Below are 23,298 nucleotides of genomic sequence, written 5' to 3' on the forward strand. Positions count from 1 at the left end.
ACGCTACCGAGAGAGAACTCGGCACGGAAGAAGACGGGGAGAGCACCGTGGAGATAGAACTCCAAGGCTCCGCAAGGAGTACCCCGAGGGAAGGCTCCCCTATACAACCGCCTTCTCCCAGCGAGGCAGAGAGGACCCTACAGCAGGCCTTCCTCATCAGCCTGAACGCCGCTGCTGAACGCGACCGACTGCAGATCCAGCAGCGGAGCGAAGAAGAGCATATACGTCTAGAAATAAGACGCATTCAGAGGGAAGAGAATGTGGCCCGAGACCGAGCAGACAGCCAGCGAGCAGCTGCTGGTGCTCTACGGGACGCAGAGCGCGACAGACAGCAAGCGCAACTAATAGAACAGCTGATCAGACGGACAACACCCTCTCCCTCCGCCAGAGGCTCCAGGAACTCGTCTAGACACACCTCCAGGGCGGCATCCCCTAGCCGAGTAAACAACCCTGAACTTGACCAACAGACGAGGTCTATACCCCCCACAGACCACCTCCCCCCACCGGTCCAAGCGAGACCTAGCAACCGGGAAGGAGCAGCATATCCTGTGGAGAGGCTAAACCAGAGACTACAAGCACTGGATGACCTAACTGAAGACGAAGAGGAAGAGGAGGAGAACCACGCCCGACGACAGCACAGTACTCTACCGGACCAGGAGGTCCGGTACAGCCCAGGCTATACTCCCGCGGAGCTGCGCTACAGACCCCCGACTCTATACACGGGTGAGCACGACGCACAACCCGCACCGAGGAACAGCACCTGGACAAGCGGGCCATGGTACACTGCCGGTACCAGCCCATACCAAGGAGCGGGAGGAGACTCGCCTAGGAGGCCTCTCCCCCAACGCTCGCCGATGTATCCACAGTCAGCGTCATACATTGGCACGCCTATGGTACTTGACTTCACCCAAGAGAACCGGGCCCAGTATACAGAACTCTGCATGTGTCTGGAGACCATGTTGGTGGATGTATTGGATGAACGCCACAAATACGCCATCCTACTGAAGCACTTAAAGGTACCCCGCGCACATAATATAGCGCTCGCCTACGCGACTTCCACCACCCCATACGCAGCAGCGCTGGTAGCATTGGACCAGAGGTATGGGCGCATATGGGATTACGTGATCCAGGAGATCCGACACATCGACCGCTTACCCCCAGCAATAGACAATCGAGCACTGGACGACCTGTCCATCAGAGTGCAGTCCCTGGTAGGGATGTTGGGAGCGCAGAGAGAGAAGGGGAGGCATGAACTTTACGCCAACTCAAATGTGGAAAGGATCTTGGAGAAGCTGCCGCCCGCTCGACAGGAGCGTTTTAGGCGGCAGAGAGACCACCGAGACCCGAATGGCCCCGAACCGAACCTCCTCGATCTAGCAGACTTCCTGGCGAGAGAAGTCAGCAGCCTACGGCTAGATACATTCGGACGGAGCACCCCTGGCTCCAGAGAAGGAACCAGACGACTAAATGATGGAAGAAGATCGGTGACTGTGATGCACCAATCGGAGTCAGTACCGAGCAGCAGGAGCCACAGTACCCCCTCCAGAACGGAGAAGTGGAAGATAGTGTGCCCCTACTGTGAGAAAGAACACTGGCTAGCGCAATGTGACTCCTTCCCCAAGCTGAACGCGGAGGAAGCAAGTCAATGGATAAAGTCCAACAAGCGCTGTTTTCGCTGTGCGCGCTCACACATGGCAGCCGAATGCCGCTTAAAGAAAAGGTGCACCAAGTGCGATGGAGCCCATCTGGACATACTTCACGACAGTAACAGACGGCGCCCTTCACCCGCACCATCCAGCAGCAAAGCGAGCGTCATGTACATCGATCCCGCCAGCAGCAGTGGAGCCCGAGTACTCCTAAAAGTAGTGCGTGTGACACTAAGCTACCAGAATAAAGTCCTGGACACTTACGCCGTCCTCGATGACGGGTCAGAGAAGACCCTTCTGCTCGCCTCCGCTGCGGCCCAGCTAGGGCTGCGGGGAAGCGAAACCCAAATGACAATTCGGACAATAAAACGAGATTTGAAGACGATAAAGGGCGAGAATGTCTCATTCTCTATCGCAGCAAGCGGCCAGCCTGAGCGACGGTACCAGATTACAGACGCTTTCACCAGCCAAGAAATAGGACTGTCGCGGTACACATACCCCGTCGCCAAGCTGATGGAGAAATATGCACATCTGCGCAAGTTACCGATCCCGCTCATAGACAATGCTATGCCGACCCTGTTGATAGGCTCCGACCATGCAGACCTCATTGTCCCGATAGACCGGGTTCATACCGGACCCCGAGGCTGTCCTGCAGCAGTCGAGACCCGTTTGGGATGGACTCTCCAAGGCCCGCTCGCCAAATCTCTCAACCGAAGTACAGCCACTAGATGTCTCCACTCCCGAGTCACGGAGGGAGAAACCGCACTCCTGCAACACGTAGAGCGGCTATGGACCTTGGAACAAATGCCCTTTAAGAACGGAAAGAAAGACATTCGCTCTAAAGATGACATTTACGCCATTCACCTCCTCGAGACAGGGACCAAGAGAGTCCCGGTCAACGGCGTGTTGAGATACGCCACGCCACTCCTGCGGCGAGAAGGAATGCCTACTTTCCACGCCAAGACAGACGCCACAGAACGGTACCTGCTGAACACGGAGCGGCGCTTAGCCAAGAACCCCGCCCAAGAGAGTGTATACCGCGCTGAGATTGAGAAGCTCATCACAGCGGGACACGTCACAAAGATGGACATTAAAGAGGCTGACCAGACCACTGAATCGTGGTACGTACCTCACCACAAGGTCCATCACAACGGTAAAGACCGCATAGTATTTAACTGCAGCTACCAGATCGGATCCCAAAATCTGAATAAAGAGTTACTGCCCGGTCCCACACTCGGCCCCTCCCTACTCGGCGTTCTACTCCGCTTCCGCCAGGAAAAGGTGGCCATCAGCGGGGACATTAAAGGAATGTTCCTGCAGGTGAGATTAGTAGAGGAGGACAAGCCCCTGTTACGGTTCTTATGGAGAGAGAAGCCAGGAGATGAGCACCCAGCCATCTACCAATGGGAAGTCCTCCCCTTCGGAATGACGTGCAGCCCCTGCTGTGCTACATTTGCACTACAGAAACATGTAGCAGAGGACCCAGCAGCGGACGAAGAGGTCCGACACAGCGTAAAGAACAGCTTCTACGTAGACAACTGTCTACAAAGCCTTTCAACCCAGGAAGAAGCCGAGGCTCTCCTGATTAAACTCCGCGCCTCATTGATCAAAGGCGGCTTTGATCTCAGGCAGTGGGCCAGCAGCGATCCGCAAGTACTGCGCAGCCTCTCCTCCGAGGACAAGGCAGCCAGCAGCGAGACCTGGATGGCTACAATCCCGGGAGAAGCCCAGGAGATGACCCTGGGATTGGTGTGGCGATTCAAAACAGATTCGCTTCACTACAGACACAAGCCCCTGACTACGGAGCAGGGAAGGCCGGCGGCGGCGCCGACCACCAGACGGAGTGTGTACACAACACTCGCCCGACAATATGACCCGCTAGGATGTATTCTACCGTACACCACCAGGGCAAAAATGATTGTACGAGCATTGTGGGACAAGGACCAGGGCTGGGACGACCCCATTCCCGCACACCTTGCATCCACCTGGAGAGAGTGGGAGATGGAGCTCCACTCACTCCCAGGCGTTAATATGCGCCGAAGCTACTTCCCACCCACGGTGAGGCCAGAGACATGTAAAATGGACTTACACGTCTTCAGTGACGCCTCAGAGGTCGCATACGGATCAGTAGCCTACTTGCGGGCCCAAGAAAAGGGGGGAGAGATCTACACAGCATTTGTCCTCGCCCGCTCGAGAATAGCCCCACGCAAGCAACAATCTATCCCACGTCTAGAGCTCTGCGCAGCCCTAGCCGGAGCGCACCTAGCCACGCTCATCCAACGTGAGCTCACCATACCGGTGTCTAGAACAATCCTGTGGTCAGATTCCACGACAGTACTCGCCTGGATCAAATCGGACTCATGCAAGTACAAAGTCTTCGTGGGAGTCAGAGTCACCGAGATTCAAGACTTAACCGAAGAGTTAACCGGAGAAACAGAGTGGCGCTACGTTGATACAAAACAGAACCCAGCTGACGTCATCACCCGGGGAATGCCCCTAGATGACCTCACCCGTCGCAATGTCTACAGTGACGGCCCCGCATTCCTAAGACTCCCGGAAGGACAGTGGCCCATGCCTATCCCGAGGGAAGCAAGTCCAGAGGAGGTGGAAAATAAGAAGTCTGTGTTCTGTGGATTGAGCACCGTAGCCTCCACCGACCCTAACATAGACGATTGCACGTCCATAGAGAGTGCACAACAAAGAACATTCCTGCGGTACCACCCGGAGTGCAAGTCCCCCGCTGATATGTCAGCAGCTAACTACGAGGAAGCAGAATTGCTTCTACTGCAGCGAGCCCAGAGAGACTCGTTCCCCGATGAATTGGCCTGTCTACAGGGAGGAAAGCCCGTCCCATCCGACAGCAGATTAATTCATCTGGCCCCCGAGAGCGACGCTCATACCCTCATCAGAGTGGGTGGTCGCCTACGCAGAGCCCCCAATCTACCGGATGACATTAAATACCCGATCGTATTGAACAGCCGACACAAGGTCACAGAGCTGATTATAAAGAAATACGATGAGGATGTACATCACGCAGGAGCAGAAAGAGTCTTCGCGGAAATCAGACGTCGTTACTGGATCCTACAAGGAAGAGAGGCGGTACGACGCTTCCAGCGAACATGTCTAGACTGCCGCAAGTGGCGCGCGCAGCCCAGCATACCAAGGATGGCTGACCTTCCTCCATGTCGCCTCCGAATCGGTGACAAGCCATTCCACTCAACGGGTATGGACTGCTTTGGCCCGCTGCACATAAAGAAAGGAAGAGGAACCGAGAAGCGGTGGGGTATTGTATTCAAATGCATGACCACCAGAGCGATACACATCGAGCTTCTCCCGACCATGAGCACAGACTCATTCCTTATGGCCTTCCGTAGATTCACATCACGGAAAGGAAGACCGTCTACACTATTGTCCGATCATGGGACAAACTTCAAAGGCGGCGAAAGAGAGCTGAGAGAGAGCTTCCAAGCTATGGGCCCAGAACTTAAGACCCACCTCGCTCCAGCACAGATTGACTTCCAATTCAACCCCCCAAACGCACCCCACTTCGGTGGTACTTGGGAACGGGAAGTGCGTTCCATAAAGACAGCCCTGTACGCAGTACTTGGGGCCCAGACTGTGGCGGAAGAAGTCCTAATGACAGTCCTCACGGAGATTGAGGGAGTATTGAACTCTAAGCCCCTCGGCTACGTCTCCAGCGATGTGGCGGATATCGACCCAGTTACCCCCAACACACTCCTGATGGGGCGGCTAGATCCCGCGTTACCCCAGACAATGTACCGGCCTGAAGAAGCGAACGGCCGACGAATGTGGAGGTACAGCCAAGTATTAGCCGACAAGTTTTGGAGCAGTTTCCTACTGCACTACCTACCGTCTCTACAGACCCGCCAGAAGTGGGTAAAGGAGAGAGACAATTTGACAGAAGGAACAGTCGTCATGATTATTGATCAATCACTGCCCAGAGCTATGTGGCCGGCCGGCCGCGTAAGCAAAGTGATCACCGGTGCCGACGGCAAGGTCCGAGCAGCTGAAGTGCTTGTCCAGGGTCGCACTTACACCCGTCCCGTGGCGAGGCTCATAGAACTGCCCCGACTCCCAGACACAATCGATGATGACCATGACCCTATAACCCTATGACTTTGTGAAGTTGACTGACCCCTACAGCAAACCCTTATGTGTAAATAGACAACGCGATTAATCTGTCTCTGCTTAACTGATTAGGTCTGGGACCAATCAGGGGGTGGCTGTTGTGAAGGGCCAGATTAAACCGAATATATATATTTATTATATATATATATTTAATTGTATTTGTATATTCTCTAATATTCCCTGATATCCCTTGTATATTCCTTGTACAATATGCATTGAATATCCATTCTAGCCTACTGAACATCCCATAATAGTCTCCATTCTACTATTGGTCAAGACCTTGGTGCCAGGCTGCCATACCCCCCAGACCCAGTTCAAACGTACCGCTCAACATGTACGAACAAGTCCTAGTTCCGCGTAGGAATCTGGCTACCGCACCACTAATGGGACTATTTGTTCATAGTGCGTATATATACTGCGCTACTAAAGTAGGACTTCCTTTTCAGTCCAGTTTCTTACCCTCCAATAGAGTCACAGACGTAAAGCCTCCCCGCGACGCCACGTGTGGGAGTAAGGCCAAGTTCGGCCTACCATCGGTATTGAGACATCGTGTATATTAATATTTTAATAGTCATATTTGGCACTATATCGTCGAGTTGGACGTAGTCTATTAAGCTAATAATAGTCTGTTAATATATAGTGCTTCGTGCGGTGAGAATACTACCGTAGTCAGCACCCCATCGTTTCGGGCAGAAAACTGGCTGCTTATCCAGGATGATCGACCCCATGTGAGATTGCACCCGAGGAGCCCCAGAGCCGACGAGCGAGTGGACCTGTATACCGGATTATTCTACCGACGACAGCCCGCCTTCCCAGGCACGGATTATGCTTTGTATACGTTGATTATTCCATGGATAAAGACCCCCGATACTGCCGTGTGTTGGAACCCCCCCCCCCCTGGAGAGGACGCAAGGTGAGGAGACGCTCTGCAAGACGAGGTCGCTTCACGTCTCTCCCCCGTGGACCGGAGAGAGCCGGCTCACAGAGAGTCCACCTGCTTTCATCTGTGGTCCAAGGATCGCCGGCGCATTGAACGGCACTACAGTGGGTTCACCTGGGATACCCTTGGCCGGATGAGGCAGCCGGACTCTACCCCCCCCCCCCTTCCTACTCCTGTCGGCTTACAAGCGACCGGATTAACCCCCCCCCTGGTGTGTCCAGTCTATAATCATTAAAGTATCATTGCTGTTATTCCTTAACTATTCCAGGTCGTATATGTACCACCTGCGCCTTCAGAGATTGGACATTCTCTATTGATATACCGACGAATACTCTTGCCATAAAAGTGCATACTAATTCCCATTCATAAATGTGATTGATTTGATTAAGTGCTTGCTCTACACACCATCGCTGTGTAGAAATAAAGACCTATTTCTAATTTGTACATTTGTGTTGGATCCGTTTCATCTACGTGACAGTGTTCATCATAATATATTTATGCCGAGTACTGGGTGGCCGAATATTAAGTACAAAGGTAGTGGTAGTAAGTATCATATCTAGTAATACAGTCAGGGAATTGTACCCCTCAGTTACAAGTACACTGCATAGTATTGTATATTATATGGTAACTCAGAACATTGTACATATGTCTATACCGAACACTGTGACCTCATTTTCTTCTTCTAAACTACATGCTATACTATGTTATTTGATACTATCTTGTCTAGCACAGTCTCTGGAGCGTAACAGTAAGAAGCATTTTGTATGAAAGTATTCTGTACTTCTGTATGACAACTATTAAAAAGAAAGAAAGAGTGTCTGGTCAGTAACGTGGGTCTCTCAGTCCCTCCACTCTGCAGTAAACAGCCATCACTGATACAGAGTGTCTGGTCAGTAACATGGGTCTCCCAGTCCCTCCACTCTGCAATAAACAGCCATCACTGATATAGTGTCTGGTCATTAACATGGGTCTCCCAGTCCCTCCACTCTGCAGTAAACAGCCATCACTGATATAGTGTCTGGTCAGTAATGTGGGTCTCCCAGTCCCTCCACTCTGCAGTAAACAGTCAGCACTGATATAGAGTGTCTGTCTGGTCAGTAACATGGGTCTCCCAGTCCCTCCACTCTGCAGTAAACAGTCATCACTGATATAGAGTGTCTGGTCAGTAACATGGGTCTCCCAGTCCCTCCACTCTGCAGTAAACAGCCATCACTGATATAGTGTCTGGTCAGTAACATGGGTCTCCCAGTCCCTCCACTCTGCAGTAAACAGCCATCACTGATATAGAGTGTCTGGTCAGTAACATGGGTCTCCCAGTCCCTCCACTCTGCAGTAAACAGCCATCACTGATACAGAGTGTCTGGTCAGTAACATGGGTCTCCCAGTCCCTCCACTCTGCAGTAAACAGTCATCACTGATATAGAGTGTCTGGTCAGTAACATGGGTCTCCCAGTCCCTCCACTCTGCAGTAAATACAAAATACATTTTCTGGTATCCCGTTTCCCACTCCCACTTTATCCAATCAGGAGAGAGAACTCCACACTGCAAGAATTAAAACTAGTTTCCTTAAAATTAGTAAAAACTAGTTTTAAGGAAATATGTGCTTGAAACAAGTAAAATAATCTGCCAGTGCTGTAAGCAAATGTGGCTTGGCAAGATTTCTTGAAATAAGTAAAGATTCTGGTTCTCTCTCCTGATTTGATGAAGTGGGAACGGGATACCAGGAAATGTATTTTGTGTTTACTGCAGAGCGGGGAGACTGAGAGACCCATGTTACTGACCAAAACTCAGTGGTATATCAGTGATTGCTGTCAGAATGTAGAGCTATTTAACACATATTTTAACAACAAAATATCAACTACATCCTTACATATCTTACTGTGTGGAAGTATGGGGGTCGACATTTAAAAAGACAGTAAATCCAATAGTCTTACTGCAAAAGCGGGCCATTCGGAACCTTTTCAAGGCTGGTTACTATGAACACACAAATCCATTGTTTATAAAGTCTCATATTTTTTATTTTAATGATTTGGTTTATTATAAAACTATGCAAATAATGTACAGAGCTAAAGCAAAGTTACTCCCAGACGGGTTGCAAAGGTTTTTTTCAATACATGAAAGAAACTATGATTTGAGAGATATTTGTAAATTTACTGTTCAAAAAGCTAAGAAAGGGATTAAAAGGAGGTGTATTTCTATTATTGGGGTTAACTTGTGGAACAATGCTGATATACAGTTAAGAATGAGTAATTCGCTTTTGGTTTTTAAGAAAATGGTTTGTAAAGCTATTTTTGAAAACTACAAGGGTGAATAATACTGTTCTTTTTTGTTATTTTCTTTTAGAATACTGTTTTGGAGTCTTAATTTTTGTTAAGAATATAGGACAGGCATATATAAGCATTATGCTTCAGTCTGTACCTTTTCAGTCACTGTAAAATAAAATATTGTTAAATGATGGTGTATATTGTATTGTGTGAGATGATGACTGAATAAACTACTACTACTACTACTACTACTACTACTACTACTACTACTACTACTACTACTACTACTACTACTACTACTACTACTACTACTACTGCTACTGCTACTACTACTACTACTACTACTACTACTACTACTACTACTACTACTACTACTTACAGCGCCTTTAAAAGGAAAACTCCAACATTTTGGGAAATTAGCTTATTTAACATCTTCCCTGGAGTTAGACAAGAAGATACATACCTTTTTTGTCTCTGTGTGTGCATTTAGCTTTGGGAACAGTCGCTCCGTTAGCGTAGCTTAGCTTCATCACTGGAAGTGGGGGGGGGACAATAGCCTGACGTTCCCTTACAGCAGTGTTTCTCAAAGTGGGGGGCGCGCCCCCCAGGGGGGGCGCAGAGGCATGACAGGGGGGGCCTTGATATTTATAAAAAAAAAAATTGGATTACAGAAAATTATCACTAAAGTGCTATCTGTTGCAGCTGCACTGTTCTCCATGAAAATACCATTTCTCAAAATCTGAAAATCATTATTTAATAAAACACAGAAAAGGATCACCAAGTTAGTTTAGGTTCGTGTTAACGTTAGATAATGTACAAAATAAACGTTTTCCGCTGCTATAAACGTTGCACTTTTATTTTAAAAACCCCAGAAAGGAAGTCATTATATTTGCTTTACTGACCGTCCAGCTCTGTGTTAGCTCCGGTTAGCTACGTGCAGTAGTTAGTATTATATTATCAATACCAGCCATTGGATTACTGTTTTCTAAATTGGGGAGGCTTTTAATCGTCAAGGTAAGAGGATTTTAAGTCATGAAACTTCAATCGGTTCGGAGCCTTTGAATTAATGAGAATGTCCACAAACACGGCTTCACGTAGAAATCACTGGCTGCGCGCCTCTACGAGTGCTTAGGCAAAAAGAAAATCCGAGTATATTTGCTTAGAAAACGTAATTGTCTAATTCAATTATTTTTTATTTCTCCACGTGGTAAATACACAGGTCACAACATGTTTACATGAACGTTTTGGAGTTGTATTTGGAGTGTATTTGGTGACTGTATACACTGTAAGGGAACGTCAGGCTATTGTCCCCCCCCCCCACTTCCAGTGATGAAGCTAAGCTACGCTAACGGCGCGACTGTTCCAAAAGCGAAATGCACGCACAGAGACAAAAAAGGTATGTATCTTCTTGTCTAACTTCAGGGAAGATGTTAAATAAGCTAATTTCCCAAAATGTTGGAGTTTTCCTTTAAATCCTCTCTAAGATTCAACAGCAGTGAGTGAGACTAGACAAGCTACGTCTCCCCCCCCCCCTCGCGCTACGTGCCAACAGTAATGGAGGGAAACTAACGATAATAACAGCCATACACCTCTGCCTCTCCACACGGAACCTAGCGCCACTGAGTCACGTATATTATGTCGACCCCAATAGCAGAAGGATGTCTGTATATGAATCACCAAAACAGTGTTGGTGTTGAACGCAGCTTCCTGTAACATTTCATCCTTTCATCCTTTTTGTACGATGAACTCGCCTGGTGGTGGATGGAGCCAACACACATGCACATGTCAGCACGGACACACACACACACAGTTATGTTCAGATTCTAATTTTGTATTGCCTCCTATATTTATTGTAACGTATAATATACTGTACATTGTAACTGATAGGGCATACAGACCCTTATCTGCACCTTTGTTTACATTCTCATATTTTAATATTCAGATCTAATTTTCGATTCACCTTGCACCTTGCCTCCGCGCTATCGGTGTGTGAATGTGTGAGTGAACGGGTAAAATGTGAGGATCAAATCGTAAAGTGCTTTGGATAAAAGCTGCTATATAAATGCAGCCATTTACCATTTTTACCATACCTGTATATCCCCTCCCCCATGCTGCTATGACACCCCACAGGGATCTATAAAGGAATATCTTATTATCTTATCTTGTGTTGGTATTTTGATACCCGTGAGGACATTCCCTTAACCTCTCAACTATAACCCCTACATGTCTAAGCACTCTGGCCCGTTCTATAGATATCTATGCTCTGGCCTAACCCTGATTCTAACCCAACCCCCCTGACCTCAACTGCCTGCGATCAGCTTTGACCCTCACAAGGACGGCACTGCACTGCCTCGCTCACAGGAGGGCTGGGGTCAAGGGTCAGTCACAAGTACAGCTACTGTGTGTGTATGTACAATTAAGCCCCTCTTGTTCCCCTTTCTTCATTCTTTCATCCTTCCTCCTTCAACACATAAACACACAACCACAGAGAGAGAGAGAGAGAGGAGTAGAGAGAGAGAGGGAGAGGGAGGGAGAGAGAGAGAGGGGGGGAGGGAGAGAGAGAGAGAGAGAGAGAGAGGGAGAGAGAGAGAGAGAGAGAGAGAATATAAGCAGTGTGGTTGGGGTTGAACTCTGCAGGTCAGTTTGTTTTCATAAGTCAAAAGCGGGCAGAGGAGCAACATTCCTCCAAAAACAACCCGAAACCACAAGACCAAAGATCAAACTGGTAACAGGAAGAGAGGCAGGCTGATTCCATGTTCTCCAAATTGTATGCCCGCTTCGACAAGGACAACCCGGCCGGGAGGCGCCCATCGAGGCTGCTCTCCCTGCCGACTCCCCAACGACGTGTGTGTGTGTGTGTGTGCCGCACTGAGCAGGAGGAATACGTGTAAGGTAGCTGGCCCTGATGGCATCCTGTGTGCTCAGGAGCCGCACAGAGAGCAGCTGACCCAAGTATTGACCGACATCTTCAACCTGTCACTAGCCCAGGCAGTTGTCCCAGCAGCGCTTCAAAACCACCTCCATCGTGCCAGTGCCGAAAACGCTCGTCTCCAACGAGCCTCAATGACTTCCGCCCTGTTGCACACACTCACCCCCATTATCATGAAGTGCTTCGAGAGGCTGGTCCTGGCTCACCTCAGATCTGGCCTCTCACCCTCACTGGATCAACACTTGCCTACTACCGTGAGAACAAGAGCACGGAGCACGCCGTCTCCCACCTGGATGAGAGCGACACCCATGTGAGGATGCCGTTCATCGACTTCAGCTCAGCATTCAACACCACCATCCCCTCCAGACTCATCTCCACACTCTGTGACCTCGTGGAAACCAAGAACCTCGACATTAACCCCTCTTTTTTTTATTTTTTTGTTATGTTTTTGGTCGATTTTTATTGTTTTTCTGCAGGCAGTCCGGTAGAGAGAGAGAGAGGAAGTATGGGAGATAGAGGGGGAAGACATTCGGCAAAGGTCGCCGGGACGGCCGTGTTGCCCCGCAGCGCTGTACGTGGTGCGCCACCCTGGCGCCCCTGACATTAACCCCTCTGTCTGCAACTGGATACTTGACTTCGATAGACAATCTCACTTCCTCCACTCTCACCCTGAACACCGGTGTTCTGTGAGGCTGTGTGCTGAGCCCCCTTCTCTACTCCCTCTTCACCCACGACTGTACTCCTATACATGGCACCAACCAACACCCTTATCAAGTTTTGCAGACGACACAGCGGTGGTGGACCTCATCAAACACAACGTTGAGTATATTACATAGTATTGTATATTATTTCTTCTTCTAAATTACATGCTATACTATGTTATTTGATACTATCTTGTCTAGCACAGTCTCTGGAGCGTAACAGTAAGAAGCATTTTGTATGAAAGTATTCTGTACTTCTGTATGACAACTATTAAAGAAACTTGAAACTTGAAACTTGAGTCTGCCTACAGGGAGGAGGTCCAGCCCCTGGCGGCGTGGAGCGCTGACAACAACCTGACCCTCAACACCAAGAACACCAAGGAGCTCATCGTGGACTTCAGGAAGACCAGAGCTGGCGAACACACGCACGCCCCCGTCCATATCAACGGGACGGAGGTTGACCGTTGCAACCATAAAAAGCATACTCACCAACTGCATCACAGTCTGGTACGGCAACTGCACTGCCTCAGACCGGAAAGCACTGCAGAGGGTGGTGAAAACCGCCCAACACATCACCGGTACATCACTCCCTGCAATTAAGACTATTTCTGTTTGCCCTCCTTCCCTCTGGGAGGCGCTATAGGAATATCAAGCAGGCTCAGGAACAGCTTCATCCCCTCAGCTGTCATCTCTCTGAACTCTGACAGCCCCACCCCCATACCGTATAATCTCTGAAAACTCCACTGCTTATACTCTAGGCTCTGTTATCCATACTGTACAAGCTCTGAACTCTGTTGCTATTACTCAATTTATACCTGCCTACTGCCTTCACTGTCTATAACTGCCCTACACTGTAATAATAACTACCTACCTCAAACTATAGTCTACCCATATAACTGATGATGATAGCATGTACAATAATGCTGTATATGCCATATACTGTATATATATATATGTTTGCTGTGTATATATATCCACATCTGTCTGAATATACATGCATATAATCATTTTTACATACATGTAGACTAGATACTATATCTATATCTGTACATATCCATACCATCTACTCTTACTAGTTATACTGCTGGCCAGTATGACTTATGACTATAGTGTCTTCATACCTGTATCACTGTACATAATAATACTACAACACTGTAAATACATTGAATTAGCACTATTACTCAGTAGTACTAATTTATATGTACTCCAGTTTAATCACCTGTACATTGAATATTACTATTGCACTTTACTGTTAGGTTTGCACTCTGGTTGGATGCCAACTTATTTTCGTTGTGCTGTACTTGTGCTGTATGATGATGACAATACATTTGAATCTAATCTAATCTAATCTAATATTGTAACTGAAATGAGTACATGTACATCTTATCACCTATAATGTCCTGCACATTACATTCAACTGTATTATAAATACTATGTTTCAGTCATTGGACCTTCATCCGGTAAAACATAGTATTTATAATTAAATACAAATGTTATATTACAATGCATACAAATATTAAAATATCAAAGAGGCTATGATTACCTACATAAGATAGTGGTATATTATATTTGTCAATGTTAATATGGGAAAACAATTAATAATCGGATGGAATAAAACTGTTCAGTCATCATCATAGCCACAATAAGACGTGTGATTTGGGCTTGCAAGCTGCAAGGTGAAATATTTGGTGCAACAAGTCCTGCCTCCTACTAGCCCATGATGCACCTGACTCGACTGCCAACTACAGCAGCTGGTCTAGCAGCGTAGTGTGTGTCTAAAACCCCATAGCCCGGGGGGACATTTGTACTGTATATTTTCTAATTTGTAGATGGTGGGAGTGGTTAAGGGGTTAGGGTTGCGGTAAGGGGTAGGTTTATAAACAACGTACTAAAGGTGAAAATCATTATGATGGCTTTGCAGCAAGGTCAAAAAGTGACAATCCTGCCGCCGGTCTGTCACTCACCTCGTTGCCATGGTTTTGCAGAAACTCCACTTCCTGTTGGGAGAAGGTTGTCATGGAGATAGACTTGACTCTGTGGGGAGGGTTGAGGCCTCGCCTGAGGACGCACGACGCAGGGAGAAACACAATCAGAAAGATGGGAGAGATAGGAGAGGTCATTCCCCCCCATGACATGATGCGCCTGTTGGGACATTGTGACATAATAGAACAAATTCATAACCAGGTATAGCCTACAAGAGAGGTGACGGGCAGTGAGCGAAAAACAAAGAGAGAACGAGGCAACATTCGACAACTGACTGTGTGACACAAAGTAAAAGTGTGCTGTTGCAAACAAAATAGGTGCCAAACATTCCTTGTGTCCAAAAGGCACAGTGTTTTCCAACAGACAGTATATATCTCCTCTTTGCTCTTTGTGACGACATGGTGGGACAGACAGGGTGTGCGAGCAGCGAGCCAGTGATGAAACATTGCCCCGGCCCAGACTGAGCATCATTGGTAAATGTCCTGTACAAGAGAGACCAGTCCGTGTTGGTCTCTCCGGTCTGATCTCTCCACATGCAGAAGCAGAACACAGGACAGAAAATGTGTAAAAAAAAAAACACACACACACACAACTCCTACGCAGAGCTGCCTCTTCTTACGCCCGTATACACGTCAGAGTGGGACGTCATCCAACTTTCTGCGTAGGAGTGTGCGTGTGTGTGTGTAAGTGTGTGCGTGCGCGTGTGTGTGTGTGCGTGTGTGTGTGTGTGTGTGTGTGTGTGTGTGTGTGTGTGTGTGTGTGTGTGTGTGTGTGTGTCAACAACACACGGAAGGTGCCAAACCTGTACCATGATGACGAAACGCGCCGTATAACTCAAGCGCGATTAACGGGTCGGGTGCGCCTGGGAATTACCAAGTAGTCGATATCTCATTTATGATTATGCTGAGCTGCATGTGTGTCGGAAGGAAATGCAGAAAGAGAGAGAGAGACACTGCGTACATTAATCTGCGCGTAGTGTACAGTACAGTACAACCCCGGCTATATTGGTCCAGACTAGAGCCATATCGCCTCCTCACTTCCCGTTATGACACATTTATAACACATTTATTCATCCTCTCTATACGGTTGGTCAGTGGTGTCCAGTCATAAGAGCACATCGCTTCATATAACCGGGTTATAATCAGCTTGTTCGCTTGCATTATATTATATATATATATATTCACAAAAGGGTTTGGATAAGATATTGTACCGTAGCCTATTAACGAGGAGGAGGGGTGGGTGTGTATCTATATGGATTATTATTATTATTCTCGTGCAATAATTACTTACAGCATTCCGGAGCACGTCGTGCACACGAAGCAGCCCACGGTGATGTCGCTGTAAGTCACCCCGGGCTGGCTGCACTCGAAGCAGTGTTTGTTGACTCCGGACTGGGCCAGCTCCCGAACCTTGCGGGCGCAGATCTCCTGGTTGTCCCGGTGCTTGCGGTTCGACATGGTGGTGGTCTCTCTCTCTCTCTCCCTTTCCCCTCCTCAGTCAAGCCCCCTGTCTCTTCCTTTGGCTGCCTGGGTGCGTGTGCAGGACGAGCAGCCTGCGGGACTCTCTCTCGGTCGCCAATACACCGCCTGCCTGCCTGCCTGCCTGCCTGGCCCTGAACCTTCAACCTCCGGTGGTGCCTCTCTCTCCCTCCCTCCCTCTCTCTCTCTCTCTCTCTCTCCCTCTCGTCTCTCTCCCTCACGCCCGCATTATGAAAACGATTATGCGGCTCTGGTCCACCGTCCAGGCGATTGGAGACATATCTATACGCGGCTACATGCGTGCGTCGTAGGCTCCCCCTGCGAAGTGGAAGAGAGAGAGAGAGGGGGGGGAGAGATGGGGGGGGGGGAGAGAGAGGGGAGAGAGAGAGAGATGGGGGGGGGGGAGAGAGAGAGATGGGGGGGGGGGAGAGAGGGGGGAGAGGGAGAGAGAGAGAGACAGAGACAGGGAGATATTTATATAGAGAGAGACAGACAGAGAGAGAGAGTCAGAGAGAGAAACAGAGACAGAAAGAGATAGAGAGAGACAGAGAGACAGAAAGAGATAGAGAGAGAGGTGGGGGGTGAGAAAAAGATGGGGAGAAAGAGAGGTGAAGATTGTGTGATTAAGACATTCACGTATAGAAAGTCAGTCAGAAAGGCAACGTTGCAATATTTAGGCATTTTGTCATTTTGATCATCACAGAGAGATGGGGGGGGGAGAGAGAGGGGGGGAGAGAGAGGGGGGAGAGAGAGAGAGAGGGGGGGAGGGAGAGAGATGGGGGAGAGAGAGAGGGGAGAGAGAGAGAGAGGGAGAGAGAGGGGGGGGAGAGAGGGGGGGAGAGAGAGAGGGAGAGAGAGATGGGGGGAGAGAGAGGGGGGTGAGAGAGAGAGGGGGGAGAAGAAAAAAATCTGTCTCGCTCTGAAAGAGAGAGAGGGGGGGAGAGAGAGAGAGGGGGGAGAGAGAGGGGAGAGGGAGAGAGATGGCGGGGGAGAGAGAGAGGGGGAGGGAGAGAGAGAGGGAGGGAGAGAGAGGGAGAGAGATGGGGGGGAGAGGGAGAGGGAGAGAGAGAGGGGGGAGAGGGAGGGGGAGAGAGAGATAGAGAGGGGGAGAGAGAGAGAGAGAGGGGGAGAGAGAGAGGGGGGGGGGGAGAGAGGGAGAGATGGGGGGAGAGAGAGGGGGGAGAAGAAAAATAATCTGTCTCGCTCTGAAATCTTTATTTGTCCAATTTTTTAGGCGAAAATGGTTTATTGTGATCAGATGGGGGGACATTATGGAGTGTTGATAATCATGTTTATTTGGGTGTATAAACTTGGCTGTATTAGATTGGCAGTATACGCCCCCTGCATGACGCTGTAATAATTATAATAATACTAATTGAAAGTTACAGCTCTGTGTGCTTACCACTTATTCTGTAGGCCAATCAATATAGACAGCATTTGGTAAATAATACAGCCTTTACGCACGGAAAAAACTAAGTATTCAAGGTCAAATTCCCCGGGCCCTAAATATGAACACAATACAACGGTATTAAAAGAAGAAACTGAACCGTTGGGTTGGTGGGGAACTGAGATTGTGCCAACAACAGTCCAGCTGTGTGCTCTGCTCTGCAGTGACGTCTTTCGATCAGCAGGGAGAGCAGTCGTCTTGTCGGCTCTGCACGTCTCCACACCATCACACTTCAGCCCCACTACACGCTGGAACTCTTGAGGAGGAGGAGGAGGAGGAGGAGGAGGAGGAGGAGGAGGAGGAGGAGTAATTGTGGTAGCTGTAGTAGTAGTAGTAGTAGTAGTAGTAGTAGTAGTAGTAGTAGTAGTAGTAGTAGTAGTAGTAGTAGTAGTAGTAGTAGTAGTAGTAGTAGTAGTAGGGGTAGTAGTGGTGATGGTGATAGTAGTAGTAGCCTAGTGTAACGCTCTGGGTTCCCTCTCCCGGGAATCCAGCTGTCAGTCTGGAATGTTTTCACCTGGTGGTTGGTATTTGCATTTTGGTTGTCACGCCCACATTCCTGTGTTGTCACTGATTGGTACTCTCCACTGTTGCTGTCACTGTGCTGTCAATTTGCTGCCACTGCTAATTGATTGGAATGTTTGGTTGGTGACTACTTATGCTTTCTCTGTTCCCTTGTTTGTTGTCGAGGCTTCAGAAAAGCGTTCGTGTGGGAAGGAGCTGGTCAGAGGTTGCTGAGCCACTCGTGATGCACTTATATTACTTTTGCCTGTTCTCTCTGTTGACACCCGGCGTCTTTCCTGGATTATCGCTGCTCTGTGTGTTTTAATAAAGACACATCCTTAGAAATAGCTACCTATCTCCGTCTCTCCTTGTCTCCTCCACCATTGGACTCACTACTACTCACCCCCATACGTAACAGAAGCCTCGACCAACGATGAGTACCATGGAGGAGATACGAGAGGAGATGGTTGCGCAGCGGGACCAGTTACGGATTCTTCTCGACCGCCAGTCGGCCGTCAGCGTTGAGTTGGGCAGGCTAGGAGACCTGTCGGTATCCTCCCGGGAGACTGCTAACTCGGCGTTGGCGGCGGTCAACAACGCCCGTTCCAACGCTGTCAAGACGGAGGCAGCCAGGGGACTCGCTACTGGAGCGCCGCAGGCCAGCAGGGGAGGAGAGCTGGGACTTTCCGACCAGAGATAGGACATCATCCGGGAGCCAAGGCTGCCACCCCCTGACCGCTACGGAGGAAGACCGGAGGGATGTCGTGAGTTTGTCACTCAGTGCTCTCTTATTTTCCAACTGCAACCCCACACTTTCCCCTCTCATGTGTCTCGGGTAGCTTACTTAATCACGTTGCTTACTGGTCGGGCCCTCTCCTGGGCTACTGCGGAATGGGAGAATGGGTCGCTGATCTGCAACAATGTGGATGCCTTCACCCGGGAGCAGGCATGCGTTGTTCATGGCACGGGGTACCACTCAGTGGTACCTCACTGAGTATTAAAGATTTGAGCAGAAGCGCGTGCACGCACATGCACGCGCTCGCGAGAACGCGCTGCGCTCGGCTCGGATCGTTGTGTTTACCTGCGGCGCTACCTCGCATTATCATAACAATAGCCGCTATAGGCTGGTGTCTTCAACCAGTCTGGGACTCTTTGTGATGTAAATATGGAACGTCCCAAGTTGCCGCTGCCCACAGAGTGCACCGCCGTCCAAAGGTGAACGACGGCGAACGAAGGGCCAAATCAAAACAGCCGTCAATTCCGAATTGACAACTGTTTTGATTCAACCCCCCACCCACCACCACTCACCCCCGGACAACAACACACTCTGCAAACAGCAGCAACCCGGGACATTCCATATCTACATCACAAACTTCGGGACTGAGTAGATAATTAATTAATCTTCTCTTTATTTTTATTATTTATATTAAAACTGAATCAAACCATAAACAAGGTTGCCTGTTGGGATGTTAGATCCTAATGTGAAAAACTGATTTTATATGTCTGCACTTTATGTGCTCATTTTATGCCTGTCTTAATTCTGTTGTGAAGCACTTTGAGCTGCAGTTTCTGTATGAAAGGCTATACAAACAAAGTGTATTATTGTGCGCGAGGGAACATATGCGCATGCGCGCGGGGCCGCGCGTGCGTGTGCGCGCGCGCGTGCGCGCGGCGTCATTATCCTGCGTGGCGGCTCAGCCCATAATAACAACGCAACGCTGCCCGGGAGATGCGTCATGTATTTGATACCTCCCGGGTGATTTCCATTTACGAGGCCGGCAGTCGACTCCTGTCCTGCCGGCAGGGCATTCACACTGTTGCAGATTATGCGATAGATTTCCGCATAGTGGCTTGGGAGGCGGCCTGGCCGGAGATTCCCTGCTGCGTGCTGTTTGCCCAGGGGCTCTCAGCCCGCATGCGGGACGAGCTGGCAACTTGTGAGCTACCCGAGCGCCTGGACCACCTCATTTCCTTGGCCATCAAGGTCGATAACCGACATCGGGAGAGGGAGCGCGAGAGGGGAGCCTCGTCGCAGGCACTCTTCCGCTCCTCTTTCGGTGTCGAACCCCCCGCACTTCCCCACCCTAGAGAGAGCCTGGGTGGCGAACCCATGCAACTCGGCGCCCTCAGCCTGTCCGAGGCGGACAGACACAAGTACATTGATGAGAAGCTGTGTTTTTGTTGTGGACGCACGGGGCATCGCTTCTCCACCTGTCGGGGACAGTCGGGAAACGGGGGGGCCCGCTAGGCTTAGGGAAGCTTATTGCAGGAGGGCATTTTTTCCCAGTCATTGAGGACAATCGCACTGTCTTTGACATTTCTGTGGGGTGGGGGGATGTTGTTAAAACCACCAGGGCATTGGTGGATTCTGGGGCGGCGGGGAATCTTATGCACAAGGGGTTGGCTATCGAGTGGGGGGGTCCCCTTAGAGACTTTAGAGGTACCCATTCCCATCCAATCCTTGGATGGGCAACCCCTGGGATGTGGCCTCATTACGCAACGTACCGGGCAGCTACGGGTACAGGTGGCGGGTAATGGGTGGGAAATGTTGAGATTTTTTGTTGTCATGTCGCCCTGTTCTCTGATTGTATTAGGCCACCCCTGGCTCGCATTACATAACCCCTGTATTAATTGGGCTACGGGTGAACTCTCCATGGGAAGCGGTGTCAAGGCTGATGCTGGTGAGAGTTTCCCCCACCCCCCCCCCCCCCCCCCCCCCCCTCCCTCTTCTGTCTCTCTCCAGGTTGGCGGTGAGCGTTGCAGACTCGTTCGTATCTCCCAACCCCGATTTACTTCTTACCGGTTATTCAAGATATCTTTGTTCACTCATCTACAGACTACTTGCACCTGTTATTGATTTACTGTGTTAGGGCTTACATGTCGTTTTCAGATCAAATTATAATTTTGTATGTGTTTTATAAGGGAACATATTCGTGATCCTCTTGGGAGGAATCAGTGTGGATTGTGGGGGTGAGCTTGGGAGAGCTTCTGTCAGTGTATAAGTGCATTTGTTGTCCTGTTTTTTGTTTTGTTATGTATTGTATTGTATTGTATGTTTTGTATCCTATGTTAAGGACCCCCTCGAAAACGAGATAGCATATCTCAAGGGGTTTATCCTTCTAATAAATTTCAAATTTAACAGGAGTTCCTGCAGTCTATTTTGACCTGGCGGACGTTTTTAGTCAAACCCGTGCATTGATTATAGGGGATTGAACGACGTTTCCATCAAGAACCGATACCCATTGCCTCTCATGGACACCGCTTTTGAGTGCTTACACACAGGTTTTCTCTAAACTTGACTTACGTAATACATATAATTTGGTCAGGATTAGGGAGGGGGACGAGTGGAAAACTGCATTTAACACGCCTAACGGGCATTATGAGTATTTAGTCATGCCTTTTGGTTTAGCTAATGCTCCGGCAGTTTTCCAAGCCCTGGTTAACGACGTGCTGCAGGAATTAATTGGGGTGTCAGTTTTTGTGTACTTAGATGACATAGGGATGTCCCGATCCGATCACGTGATCGGGATCGGGGCCGATCACGTGATTTTCCGAAGATCGGGATCGGCAAAAAATGGTGGTGATGGTGATAGTAGTAGTAGTAGTAGTAGTAGTAGTAGCCTAGTGTAACGCTCTGGGTTCCCTCTCCCGGGAATCCAGCTGTCAGTCTGGAATGTTTTCACCTGGTGGTTGGTATTTGCATTTTGGTTGTCACGCCCACATTCCTGTGTTGTCACTGATTGGTACTCTCCACTGTTGCTGTCACTGTGCTGTCAATTTGCTGCCACTGCTAATTGATTGGAATGTTTGGTTGGTGACTACTTATGCTTTCTCTGTTCCCTTGTTTGTTGTCGAGGCTTCAGAAAACCGTTCGTGTGGGAAGGAGCTGGTCAGAGTTTGCTGAGCCACTCGCGATGCACTTATATTACTTTTGCCTGTTCTCTCTGTTGACGCCCGGCGTCTTTCCTGGATTATCGCTGCTCTGTGTGTTTTAATAAAGACACTGAAGTGTCTCTTCTTAATTCATGTATCTCTAAGTTCATTGATCGTATAGTGTTCTATTTCACCCTTCCCTCTGCATGGTTTTAGGTATTTTCAGATGTTCGGTTTCAAGTAAGAGGAGACTGACGATATGGTCAAAATCAACGGGCGGCGGTGTTTATTAATAAAACAGCTTTAGGAATTAAAACAGTACATCGTCTCTTTCATTTGGTTGTTGTCGTCTCTCGGTGCTGTTCGCTGTCTTAGGTTGTCCATGGCCAACACCGAGTCCTCTCTTGTGGTTCGCTGGTCTGGTTGTCAAGACAACCTGGTCTCCTCGCAGATCAGGCAGGGAGTGCTTGATTTCGTATCGGCGGAGTCCGCTATGAACCTCGGCTCGGTCATCTGGTCTCAATGGCTCTCTGAGTCATCGGCTCTTCAGTAGCCTGAGTGGCGAGTCGAGTGGCGAGTCTCCCTCTGTCGGTGGAGGTTTTCAGCGCTCCAGTTGCGATGCGATCTCTGTCATCGTCTGTCCCCATATCTCTGGGTCTTCAGGTCCGTTCTGGTGTGTCAGCGCTTCTCCTGATGCGAAGCGATTTCGTCTGTCATCGGGTCTCAGTCCCTCTGTGTCACGGCTTGGCTCTGCAGGGATCCTTCTCCGTCTCCTCTGAGTGTCACCGGGTGTGTGTGTCGAGTCTCTCCAGGTTCCTTCTGGTGTGAGTCGTGTGTGTAGTGAGTCGCCATTCGCCCTTTTTATCCGCGGGGAGAGAGAGAGAGAGAGAGGGAGGGGGAGACAGAGAGCGAGAGGGAGGGGGGAGATCCTGCCTGTCTGTTCACGTCCATACGCTTTTCTTATTTTGGTCCACATTCCAGCAGAAACCTGTCTGTTGGTGTCCTGTGTCCACATGTTACACAATTTCTTCTGCTGACACAACCGTTTTCATAGTCTATGGGGAGACAGACTGGCTCTTGATGCATTCATAATAAAACATGAGCTATTTCCATCTACAAACTTTTTACCATTCTGTAATTGCATTTTAGAATACTAAGATAATTCTTTATTTTCTAGCCAGTGACTCACTGTCTTGTTTTCAGTTGGATCCACTTTTTACTTTATTTTTGATTGAACTATTTATTTTACTGTTTGTTTTTCCTATTCTAAAGTACGCTGTAATCTAGGTTTTAGCTCTATTTTGATCACTTATTATTTTGTTCAGTATTAACATTAATTTACAAACAATGTCTTTGTATTTGGCTTACTTATGGTCAACTTTTCATG

At 48.8% G+C, this 23,298-nt stretch overlaps 1 protein-coding gene across 1 annotated transcript in view; it reads right to left on the reverse strand.

Moving 5' to 3' along the window:
- agfg2 (ArfGAP with FG repeats 2) overlaps positions 1–16,360 on the reverse strand; it is a 106,873-nt gene extending 90,513 nt beyond the window's left edge. The window contains exons 1-2 of the mRNA XM_084312124.1: positions 15,903–16,360; positions 14,590–14,687 (exon numbers count right to left, since the gene is read on the reverse strand). Coding sequence (XP_084168250.1) covers positions 14,590–14,687; positions 15,903–16,069 — 265 coding nt within the window. The 5' untranslated portion in view covers positions 16,070–16,360. The remainder of the gene's footprint in view (positions 1–14,589; positions 14,688–15,902) is intronic.
- Between the last annotated feature and the right edge of the window lie 6,938 nt (positions 16,361–23,298).

Source organism: Notolepis coatsorum (genome assembly GCF_963971535.1).
Source record: "Notolepis coatsorum genome assembly, chromosome: 4".
Lineage (NCBI taxonomy): Eukaryota > Metazoa > Chordata > Actinopteri > Aulopiformes > Paralepididae > Notolepis > Notolepis coatsorum.